Source organism: Pseudorca crassidens, chromosome 16 (genome assembly GCF_039906515.1).
Source record: "Pseudorca crassidens isolate mPseCra1 chromosome 16, mPseCra1.hap1, whole genome shotgun sequence".
NCBI classification, from domain to species: Eukaryota; Metazoa; Chordata; class Mammalia; order Artiodactyla; family Delphinidae; genus Pseudorca; species Pseudorca crassidens.
Window position 1 is genome coordinate 33756984 of NC_090311.1, and position 12544 is coordinate 33769527.

Here is a 12544-nt window from a genome sequence, read left to right on the forward strand (position 1 = left end):
CCACTGATTTTCAATTTATCAACAGTGGTGCCTGGCTAAACTGTCAACCAGGGATTTTTATCATTTAATCAATGTACCATTCATTTGAAAGTAATGCAAAAAATTGTTCCATAAACTCATGTTCTGTATAAGGGTAACCTACATCTAGAAGTATATATAACAAGGCGAATAACTAAATAGCACATTCAATTTTGAAGGTGACTGGCTAATGTCAACATTAGATTATGGAATCTGCTAACTTGTCACCTAAAGAAAATAAAGTGAAAAACAATGGTAAAGGTAAAGACTTGAGAAATTCTTTGGGAAAGAGAATCAAAATTTCAGAATATAAAAGAAGCTTCACTTGGAATGCAGGGTCCTAAGATTATTCTTTAGCAGGTATCTGAAAAGTTATTTACAGGAAAGTAAGAATGACAAACTTGGAATCATTTCATTCACTTACTACAAACCTCAGGAGAGTCCTGGCAAGAAGACAAGAATGACCAAAAGAAGGAATAAAGGAAAAAAAACAAATCATAAATGAATCACCTTTTTAATTATCCAGTCTGGATTGTCACTTCAGTGCCTCTCTAGAGCAGAGGTCCCCAACCTTCCTGGCACCAGGGACCGGTTTCGTGGAAGACAACTTTAACATGGGCAGGGGGTTGGGGGTGAGGGGGTGGATGGCTCAGGCGGTAATGGGAGCGATGGGGGGCGGCAGATGAAGCTTTGCCCGCTTGCCCGCCGCTCACCTCCTGCTGTGCGGCCCGGTTCTGAACAGGCTGTGGACCAGTAGCGGTCTAGGGCCCAGGGGTTGGGGATCCCTGCTCTACAGGCCCTAAATGTGAAAGTGAGATATTTTTCTCTTGTTGAAAAGAAGTTGCTTCTAAGGCTGCCGAAAGTTTAACTGAATCAGGCCTCTTCCCTCCTTTATGAACTATCCTACTATATACCATTTTTTCATATAATTTAAATATAGATTCTTAGAAATGCATCAGATTTAACCAATAAGGTACTTACATTCACACTGTATGACATCTAAGTTAAATTGCTGAACGGCTCCCATGCTTATCTGTTTTAACTCACTGTCCAGGAGCATCTGCATTAATGATGTTGACAGATGCTGGCAGGCTGACATGCAAGCAGTCTGGGCAACTTTCCCCTGTTATACAAATATCCAAACCAAAAAATAAACAAACAAACATATAAATATATCATCGTGTATCACAAAAGTTATATACATGGCATTTTTTTGTTGTTTTTTTTGGTAGAATAGTAATTATTGGCCTTTCTTTTTCTGTATTCTGAGTGGCTGTCTTTTAGCATAGGAATTGAAAGTAATATTCTGTTGACTTGTCCTTCTCAGGATATAAATATCATTAAAGCTCTAACTGCATGCAGAAAAATTAAAGTACAAGTTTAAAACCCATTATTTATTATTTCAGATCTCCTGAAATGCCTCAAGTATTTTTAAAAATGCACATTAAAATATGACATTTGTGACATAAAGTAACTGTCATGTTGACAGAACATTTTATTCATATAATGCTCTTTAAGCTTTCCTTTATAGAGTTAACCAAGACAAGAATTAAAGAAGTTAATAGTGTAATTTATTAGAATTGAAACTATACCTAATATGCTTTATAATATATACTTTGATATGTAATATATAAAATATACTTTATAAAATATACTTTGAGTCATTAAGTCCTTACTTCTAATAGGAACACTAGTTTGTAGCACAGCTTCAATTAGGAGGGAAAAAAAGAAGCTTGCATACCAATATGATTTCACAGTCATTTACAGATCTTCATTTAGTTTTAGAAATTAAGTTTTAGAATCATCTGATAATTTAGAAATATGTAGTTAATTGAGCTATAAATACTGGTGGTTGTCTTTTAGTATATATATCATTATATTTTCTACTATAATAAGCTCCTAAAACTCTACATGAATTTTGACTGACAGCCTTGATTCAGGCTATATCTTCTTTAAAATGATAAAAAATAATTTTAAATGTTTAGCCTCCAGATTACTGGGATCACAATACAATGTTGCTTTTAGTATAAATTGTTCTTCTAAGCAGGATTTTTATTTCAACTAAAAGTTTAAAAGAAAATATTACAGAAACTATTTTAGGTAAAGTTTTCTAGTGTACTGCTGCTCCTAGTATGGTTATCTCCAAACCACAAGTATGTGATTTGGTGACGGATTGACTCCCATGATAGGATTCAAAGATCTAGGAACAGGGTTAGAAATAATGACATTTGGAAGATGTGCCGTGTTCTGCCTCATTCTCATTAACAAATATTTACCCAGAGATATTTGATAATTATGTATTTTTCCTACTTATCACAAAGGCCAATAAATCTATAAAATCATGAAAATCTTCCAAACGTAAATGCTATAATAGATACAAAAGTGTTTACACAGGGTTGATCTGTTAGAAAAGTAAGAAAAAACATAAATACATTTGCAAGTTTACTAGAACAGCTGTTCATTAAGTTACACATTTAAAGTCAGACTAGAAACAAGCAACTTTTATGAATCTTTTATGAGTCTTCAGCATGTAGACACTATGCGCAGTGGAAAAACTGTGCATCTGAAATGGAATGCCAATATCTAAATCAAAAACTTTAGAGATAAAAGCTGATGCAAACAATATATTTGACAGATACTGATGAACTGCCAAAAAGGAATGTAACAAACAATGCAAAACCCAGCATGCTTCAAGACCCCCCAAACCCAAGAGGAATTAGTCTAGGAGACATGCAGCTCCATTCCCCAAGCAGAATAATATCAATATGAATGAGGGGCAGGAGGGAGACAGAAAAAGAAGAAATCAATGGCATGTAATTTAATTACAATGTAATAGGCTTGAGAATAGTTAATGGAAATGTCATTTTGACCAAATGGAACAACTAGTGCATTTTAGTTTAATGTACTTCTCCATCAAATCAGCTCCATGTCCTACTTACGTTGCCACTATAATGTACTAACTGCAAAAGCAGATTAATAAATTGCCAAAACAATTATTATTACATTCATTTCATAAACACATTGCATAATGTTAGTAGTATTATTTTAAGGTGATCTTTAAATTTTAACACAGGTTCAGATGCTACAAATGACTATGTAGCAATAGTACCGGAGCCAAAATGATGGTACTAGTACAAAAGTTCAGGCTATTCCATAAATTTGGTGGATATAGGTAATGAAAACATATGTGTGTGCGCATGCACACGCACACACACACGCGCACACACATGCGTTTAGCTTTTTGTTTAAATAATACATGTAATAATAAAATCTTAATATAAAATTTCCTTTGATTATGCATATTAAATACAGGCTTATTGTTCTCAAAGATAGAAGTTTAAAATATCTGTAAAATATTCAAATGAAAAATTCTTCCTTTTTTATAGCTCAAAATTAATATCAAAGGTTCAAATCCTTTAAATATTTAAAGTTATATTCTATAAGATTATACTTTTTTAAATGTCTACTTCCTGATTATAATGTGAACAAGTATTCTTAAATTTTATCTATTACTTATTTTGAGACAGAAAATTTTAATGTTCCAGAAACTCGCACATTCCAAAAACATCCCTGGCAATTCATTTTTGATGCCTGTAGCCCTTGGTACACTTTTGTATAACCAAAACACCCCTTTCTGAACACTATTTTGCTATTATTGTTGATCCTTTTAATACTGCATCACCTTCTAGAACAAAAATAATCTAAGTACTTTTACAACTATCTTTAAAAACTAGCTGTTTTCATTAGAGATGCTCTGGTTTTTAACATTACAACAAAGCCAAAATAATTAAGTGAAGTGACTGAGAAAACACAGCACATTTAATATCAAGCACCTAGAAATTTCTGCTGTCCTCATCTGAAAAATTAATTGCAACTATTATTAACATTCTCCTCTTTAACAACATAAATTTCAGTAAATAAGTAAAAACACCTGCCAAACTTTTAAAGGTAACTACTTTTTTACCCTGATCTAACATTTTGCTGAAAAACAACTTGTAAAGAGAGAAAACCCTTGGACAAACTTCTTATATTTCAAAGGAACTTGTAAAAGAGAATCTGCTGACATATTAGATCCTTTTTGCATTACTCAAAAGCTTTTCTTCTAAGAACAATTGTGGTAAAGAGACATTTGGCTCCTAGGAAATTCCCAAAGGGTCAACCATATGCATCCTTCCATGGCACCTTCACAGTGCTGCTTTCTAGATCCATGTCTCAAAAGCAGCTTTCATCATTTACTTGTGTGTCAGTCAATATGATTTATGGACTGCATTCAACAAAGTCAAAGCATATAGAATGAGAAATATGACTACAATCTGCTAATTTGTTTTGTATTGAGCCACTTAAGAGTCAAAGACCTAATGTCAGACTGAGACCAGCAACACAATTAACCGGTCGGTGACAGATTCATCCATCCTCCCTGCCAGGCTGTGCCAATCAAAGACAGCATGAGGTGACATTCGGTGAAATCAGTAAGAAAACTCATTCTCTAAGTAACCTATGTGAGACCTTGATTGACACTTTTTGAATTTAGTTTGTGGAACACAGACACTCTTTACCCAATAGTCCCTCACTGCAAGCTGTGAAATAAAGCTTTTAATGCCAATCACAGGAACAATAAACCACAAACCACCAACCCTCAGTTTAAAAGGAATCAAGAAAACACATCTGTTTGTATGTCAAGCCAAATTTTCAAAATAATTTACTATTGTAGATTAGGCTAAAGATACTCTGCTTCCTTTGAAACGTCGTAAAATGACATGGTAACAAAAATACAACACATTTTATTAGATTATAGCTCAAAACTGTTTTGGTTTCAAAGTAATGTTTTGATAGATCTACTCTCATATAATAGTAGGAGAAATGTAGAATACTTAAAAACTAATTCGACACATTTAAATTTTCATTTGAAGTTTTCATTTCTGTCTCACCATTCTCTTATTTCAAAGGCCTAATAAAGAAGGAAGGTTTGATTTCAATAGTACTTATTTGAAAGCATTTTTCAATGCTGCTTTCATTCTCTCAAATACATTTAACATAAAAATGTACTCTTGAAATCACAACCATTCTTTCTGCGTTGGTCTACTTTCCTTAATGATCCCCGGAGAATCCACTTTCCTTTATTTATACCCCCACAAAAGATCAACTTGGCACAAAAACCTACTTTTTATTTAAGTTAAAAAAAAAAAGACTCAGAAATATTATGTGCTGTATTTATTAATCTTTAAATTGATAACAGGTTTTGTTTTAAAAGGTTATGTAACTCTTGTCAGGAAAAACTGGAAAATAAAATCATGGTCAATTTGAATATTAAATCTAACATTGATAAGAAAATTTATTAATTCTGATTCTATGTGGCTTTTTAAAGTTGTTATTAATTTTTAAAGTTATTTAAATAAAAATAGTAAAATACTGCTATATTATTCAAACTTACTGCCTCTCAGTTTGCTTCATGAATTTCAGTTATGAGACCATGAAATAGCCTTTTCAGAGGGAAGACAAAAGACGAAAGGAAGTATTTTGATGAATTGGTCAGTCTCCTAAAGAGCTACAATTTTTAGCCTTTTAAAACACATAGTCCAAAAGAGTGAAGTCTTTCATCAAATATGGAGTAAACATTAAAATTAGAAATAAATTCTTAATTGAAAAATGATGCCTAGTTGAAAAGTAGACATTTTAATTTAAGAAATCTATTCTTCTTCTTTCTCTTTTACATAAGAATCACTAATTTAAATTTTACTATATGAAACTACATTTACTCAAATGTAAAGAATGTTATTAAATCAGGAAAAAAATTCCTAAAACATGAAAATTTCTCCAAGGTGATTTCACAAATGCACAAAGATTCCTTTACCTAGTAAGTTACATTTTAAACTATTTTCTGGCTGAACACTCTACATAAAACTGAAATTTCTCCGATTCCCAATACTACAGAATAGATGAGTTATAAAGGTTTAAATATCAAGATGAATTCCTTTAGTGAGTTTTAATAATAACTTTAACACTATCTTGAAGACACAGTTTTGAGATTATGCCCCCAAAATTCATAGGTCTATCAAAATATACTTATTCTAACACCTCTAACATTCTCTAAAGTACCTCCTTTACACCTCTCTATTCCTCTCATACCCTCTCTGTCCTCATCTAAGTAGCTCTAGCTCCCAGAGAACTGGGTATCACATCAGTTAACCACAATTCCCATAGTCAATTATGAATTCCCTTTTTCCCGTCTGAGGCTTTTCTCCTCTAAACAATTCTCAATCATAAGGATACAAGACATAACATAAAGGCTTGCTCTCGGGACACGGACACGGACACACACACACACACACACGCACACACACACACACACGGATTAAATAAAACAGAAGTATCGCAAGGCTGGAAAAAAAATTCCCCAAACTTGGAAAACTTCAGGTCACTTGTAATATATGGCACATTTCTATTTCATGCCTTATCCCAGCTTCCTTATCCCAACCATAGGTCTCATCAAACTTTGGTGGCCTTTTTCTTTTTTTTAAACAGTCTTTTGAATGTGGCCTTTGATGACATGTAACACCCAGATTTTTAGCTTTCTGCAAGTATCATTGTTGCTGTCATGGCAGTCCCATGACATCTTCAAACTCCTCCTAACTTTAAAAGGCAGAAAGAGAATGCAAGGACAAGTAGAGCAGTGAAAGTCTAGACGAGGTCAAGGTTTTGAAGCTACTGATTATACCAGAAATCTGGATAAAACGGTAAAAGCTGCATGTACTCTTGTCCGAAATAGCACAAAGAGGGAGCTAGTTTGTACTATGTAGGAACTGACAGATTTTTCCTACCTCTTAAATCTACTTGATAACAGCAAATTGGGCAATTAGGTACATGTTTAAGTAGGGAAGCAATAAAATATCAAGACCCTATAACTTTCTCACTTGGCAAATGTAAGAAATACAAGAGAAGTTTCCACATGGTGACTGAATACTATGGTCAAGCCACAAGAATTGACTGAAAAGCCGAAGTATCCCAGGAACTGTTATCAAAGCAACATCTCTGTGATAGCAGAGTCATAGTCTCATTTTTTTACATAAGAACCCAGCTTAGAGTATTAGGGCTAATATAATCATTAAAATGTACTATTTCACAACCCCAGTATGACTTAAAATTTACAAAGAAGTTGTCAGAATCACTAACAGGTTAGACAACATAGATTATTTCTGAAACAGGAGGGAAGGGGGCAGGGCACAACCTTTAAAAGAATGACAGAGCCCAAGGACACGACATAAACTGATTAGAGCCAACTAGGTCCAAGATGGTGGACCAGTCGACTTCTACTAGACCTTGAGCCTCAGTATAGCTCACTGTAACACATAAGCAACCTAACTGACACACCCACAGGCGCCATGACAGTTCCAAGGCCTACCATAAGGGTCAAAAAGTGGGTGGTAGCCCAATTCCTAGAAATCCCCACCCCTTCCCCCAAATAGCTGGAATACTCTTCCCACTCATTAGCCTATGAAATTACCCACCTCTATAAAAACTGACAACCCCCATACCCTGGTACCTTTCTTACCTTCTGAGATGGCCCACACTCTGTGGAGTGTGTTTCTCTCTAATAAATCACTTCCTACCTATCACTTTGTCGCTCACTGAATTCTTTCTACGATGAGACATCAAGAGCCTGAGCCTCATTAAGTCCTAAGACCAGGCATGTGATCTCAGTTAAAAGACCCTGGGTTCAAGTCCCAATCTGGGTTTTGGCCAGGTTCAAGTCCTGGCCCGTGGGTTCAAGTCCCAACCTGAAGTTACACAGTTTCATTTCCACATGATCATTAGTAAAATGGACAAATGTCACCCAAGCCAAGAGGTGGCTGATATATTATAAACATAGCCATGTATATATAAACAGCACAGAGCAGATCTTTGTCATTCAAGGATTTATGTTTAGGTTTCAACCTTTTAAGAATGACTCGGAGAATCCAGTACAAGTAGGGCTTCATTTGCTGAGGCACACATTTGAATTACTTGCTCTGTGAAACAGGTATTGGGCAGGGAGGAACCACTCAGACTGAATGCAGTCAAAGTCCCAACCTCCCCAAGTCAATGTGGCTTTGCTGTCTTCTGTTAGCTGACATGGATAAAGTAACTCTCGCTAAAGTCTACAGTTTTCAATTATGTTTTATACCATTTCTGAAAGAAATTACATGGTACAGCAGTATTCTCATATTTGGGAATTTTCAAAGGTTTTGGGTATACTCATCCAGAATGTTAAGGGCTTTTTGAACACGTAACTTCACTGGGCTAAATCCTAGATTGTGGGAATGTGGCTGGGGTAAATACTGTTAGAGTCACTTCCAGTTGAGGGGGTACCCGGGCTAGGAGTTTAAAAAGACTCAGGGAAATGTATCATGTGAGGGGAGGATACATATTAAAACAAAACAAAACTCATACAAAGGAGTGATGCCGAAAGCTCAGCTTCTCTGTACACCGGTGCTGAACCAAATCTCGAAGACAGAGTTTTGGGTGAAGGAGAAAAGGATAGCTTTATATGAATATTTTGCCAGGCAAAGGGGGACACAGCAGTCTCCTGCCTTGAAAAACTGTGTCCCAACCCAGGAGCATTTGATAAGGAGTTTTATAACAATGCTTCCGAAGGGTGGGGTTGCTGACAAGACTAGGGTGTGTGCAGGGTCTCAGGTGGTCTCCTAATCTTGAGGAGCATCTGTGGTCCCTTTAATCTGGCCTCAGGTGGTTTCTTGGCTGCTCCTCCCTTGATTAGCAACTGTTCAAGTCTGCCCTTTGGAACTCCGGCAGGGTCATGGAGGCTGGCGTCTTGCCTACAAGAAATGGGGGACAAAAAAAGAGGCCTCCATGCCCGGGAGCCTCACAGGGCCCTGCTCAGTTTCAGGAGGAGGGAGCAAACAAGGTAAGTTACCTACTTACCTTTTTTTTCCTAAAGACAATCTTGCAAATGACATTCAACAATACCCTGAGAGTGAAAAATAAGTAGGTCAACTGCCCCCCTCTTGTTTCCAAACAGACAAAGGCTTTAAATCTCAATGCTACCATCTACCACACCAATTTCCATAAGAGGTAGAAAGATTTAAAACATGACAGCTTCCCTACCAGGCTTAAAGTCTCCTGAATGAAAGAAAATGAAGTGATTAAAATGTTGTTGCTTATCTTCTGAATTCCTCCCCTATGTGCAATATTCATCTAAACATGCACTTTTGTTGGGACTTTACTCTGCAAAGTCTAATCTCTTTACTTTTTGTATTACAGTATCTTGCATAAGCTTTTTATGAGTATGTATCAGCATCTTGGCCTGTTGCATTTTGTCTTCTCTACCTGACCTGCAAACATTCTGTAAATATGAATTCACCAAAGCAGTTCTACCTCTCCCATCAGCTCTATCCTCACCCTTATCCATCCCTGTCTGTTCCGTACAGGGAAGAAAAAAAAAAGTAGGGGCTCTCTAGCCTCACCAGACCCTGGCTTGCACAGGAAACTTCTGACTCCAACATCTTTCCCTACCATCTCCTTTCTTTTTCTCCAGGGGATCTGACCTCCTTTTCGCTATCTTCATCTGCTTGCAATAAAACATAAATTCCAACTCAAACAATCTCTTATCCACATATTTCAGTCTCTTTTCCTCCCCCATCTCGACTTTTGCCTATTTAACTGGGGGGGGGGGGAGAGCGAGGGTGTGGCGGGGAGAGAACTATCTTCTATTTTTTTCTTGCTATTGTGTAACACAGGTTAAAGGGAAAGACAACATTTGCATTCCTAGAACTTATTCCTATCTGCAAAAATTCAAGTAACTTTCTAAACATGAATTCTCTGCTGCCACCTGGTAGTGAAACTGATAGTGGTACATTTTCATTTGTTTTTAATACTGAATCTTCCTGTTCAAAATGATCCTTTGCTCATAAAGCATGCATCAATGGTGTAGTTTATTTCATCTACAGCCGTTAAAGAGTAAAGTTTTAGGGTATTTGTAAGTGTGCACACGCATGTATGTACTAATACTGTGTGTATTTGTATAGGCTGGGAAGAGTCCACTTTATTTTTTATTATTATTATTTTAAAATATTTATTTATTTAGGCTCCGCAGGGTCTTAGTTGCTGCATGCGCACTCTTAGTTGCAGCATGTGGACTCTTTGTTGCGGCATGCGAACTCTTAGTTGCAGCATGCAGAATCTAGTTCCCTGACCAGGAATCAAACCCAGGCCCCCTGAACTGGAAGTGCAGTCTTACCCACTGGAGCACCAGGGAAGTCCCAGAGTCCACTTTACTTATTTCCGTTTATATGTCCCTGTTCTGTTACAGGTCGTTCTTGTAATTCTCTCCTAGTCCACTGGCTTCCTACTAAAACTCCCATGCTGTTTCCTTCTAAAAGCCTTCTATTACTACTACTTCTTCCAACTATGCCCTGATTAAGAGCAATTCAAAATACCGTTTCCTACGACCTTTGACAGCAGGGAAATATTTAAGTATGCTATGCTACATACACACATAAGACTTACAAACTTATGAAATTAAATTTCTCACCAAGATTAGTCAGCATTTAGCTAATAGAGACAGCAACTTAATACCTAAAAGGATTAAAGTTATAAAATTCAAGTATGTTCATTTTCAGCTAAAAAGCAAGATTCTTTTTTTTTTTTACAATTAACTTCCAGCAGTGAAAATAACTTAACTGTTTTATTACATTATGAAAAAGCTTAAGAAAAAATATAAATTCTATTTCTAATAGTGGGCTTTGACTGTTTTCAACTTTTTCATTTACATTTTCTCGCAAAGTTCTCTCTCTCCAATGTACTGATATACTGTCAATGGTTTGCTCTTGTTGATTTCTGTGTACTTGGAAGTAACTTATTATAAATGTATGGAAATGAATGTCAAAATGTGTCACAGAAATACCTCATTTATCACCACAGAAAGAATTATCTCATATAAGTAATTTTTTCAAAACACTGGACATTCAAGTGCCAAATCTTTCTAAATTTCTCATGAATATTTATCTAAAACTGATCCCAAAATCTATCCCTCCTTCTTAAACACAGGACAAGAAACAATTTGAGGGTTTTTTCTGGATGGCAGGGTTACTTTCACTTCTGCATTTTGAATATGCGTATGGTCTATCTGCAGGAAACCTGTTAGCATGCTTAATAAGTACTTAACAACTACTACATTCATTTAATAAGCAAAAAGGTCAAGTGAAAGCATGAGGGTCTGTCTCTTCTGTGAGTCAAAGTGTTTGTCCTCAGTGTTGGCAATTTGCAAGTTATTTTGGTGCCGTAGGTTCTTTTATTTTATTTTAATCACTCTTCAAAATTTATAGTTGCATCTAGAGAGTTGTGATATGAATTATATTATTCTTTCAAATATTTCTAATCAGTACTGATAACATCTTTACTAAATCACACTCATACTGACATTTTCTAAATTACTGTCTGTAAATAATAGACTGCAAACTTTCTCTTCAAAACTAGAAAGTATTCTATATTTGACAAATAAATTTCTTGATTCAAAAATTCTGATTTTTGCAGTGTACGTTTTTTTTTCTTGTCTGCGCTGCACAGCTTGCAGGATCTCAGTTCCCCGACCAGGGACTGAACCCGGGCCCCGGCAGTGAAAGCCCAGAATCTTAACCACTAGGCCACCAGGGAACTCCCTGCAGTATGTTTTTCACACTTTTTAAACATATAAGAAAATGACTTTTGGGCTTCCCTGGTAGCGCAGTGGTTAAGAATCCGCCTGCCAATGCAGGGGACACGGGTTTGAGCCCTGGTCCAGGAAGATCCCACATGCCGCGGAGCAACTAAGCCCGTGCACCACAACTACTGAGCCTGCGCTCTAGAGCCCAAGAGCCACAACTACTGAAGCCCGTGCGCCACAACTACTGAAGCCCATGCACCTAGAGCCCGTGCTCCACAACAAGAGAAGTCACCACAATGAGAAGTCCACACACCACAACAAAGAGTAGCCCCCGTTCACCACAACTAGAGAAAAGCCCGCACACAGCAACGAAGACCCAACAGTCAAAAATAAATAAATTAAAAAAAAAAAGAAAATGACTTTTATAGTAGTCCATTTCTTCACTATTTCTCTCATATTAACTTTTAAAAATACTTATCAAGCACTTACTCTATGTAACACACTGCTTAGGTGCTACAGAAGATACAATGATGAGTAGATATAGTTCCTAACATAAACAGATTAAATTCCAATAGCAGAAAGAAGGCAAGTCTACAACCATAGTACAAGACAAAATATAAATAGTACCATGAAAGTGGCACAAAGTATCAACATATGGTTAAACAGAATTAGCAAAAGCTTCATGAAAGAGGTAACATTAAAGATGTCTTTTGGAGGAGATCCATGATTTTTACAGTTATAAATGAAGACAAGATAGAAAATTGAAGCTAGATCCAGGACACAGTGAACTTTCCACTTTAAATGCCCTTGTTGAATCATGGACAGAAATGTATCAGAAAGAGGCTGAGATCATTTATTTGTTAGCCTGTGGAATTTTTACTTAATTCA

At 36.2% G+C, this 12544-nt stretch overlaps 1 protein-coding gene across 4 annotated transcripts in view; it reads right to left on the bottom strand.

Moving 5' to 3' along the window:
• The window catches only part of EXOC6 (exocyst complex component 6), a 205854-nt gene that overhangs the window by 52252 nt on the left and 141058 nt on the right, over positions 1 to 12544 (bottom strand). For all 4 annotated transcript variants that reach the window (XM_067709983.1, XM_067709985.1, XM_067709986.1 and 1 more), the window contains one exon: positions 1000 to 1141. In XM_067709983.1, coding sequence (XP_067566084.1) covers positions 1000 to 1141 — 142 coding nt within the window. The remainder of the gene's footprint in view (positions 1 to 999; positions 1142 to 12544) is intronic.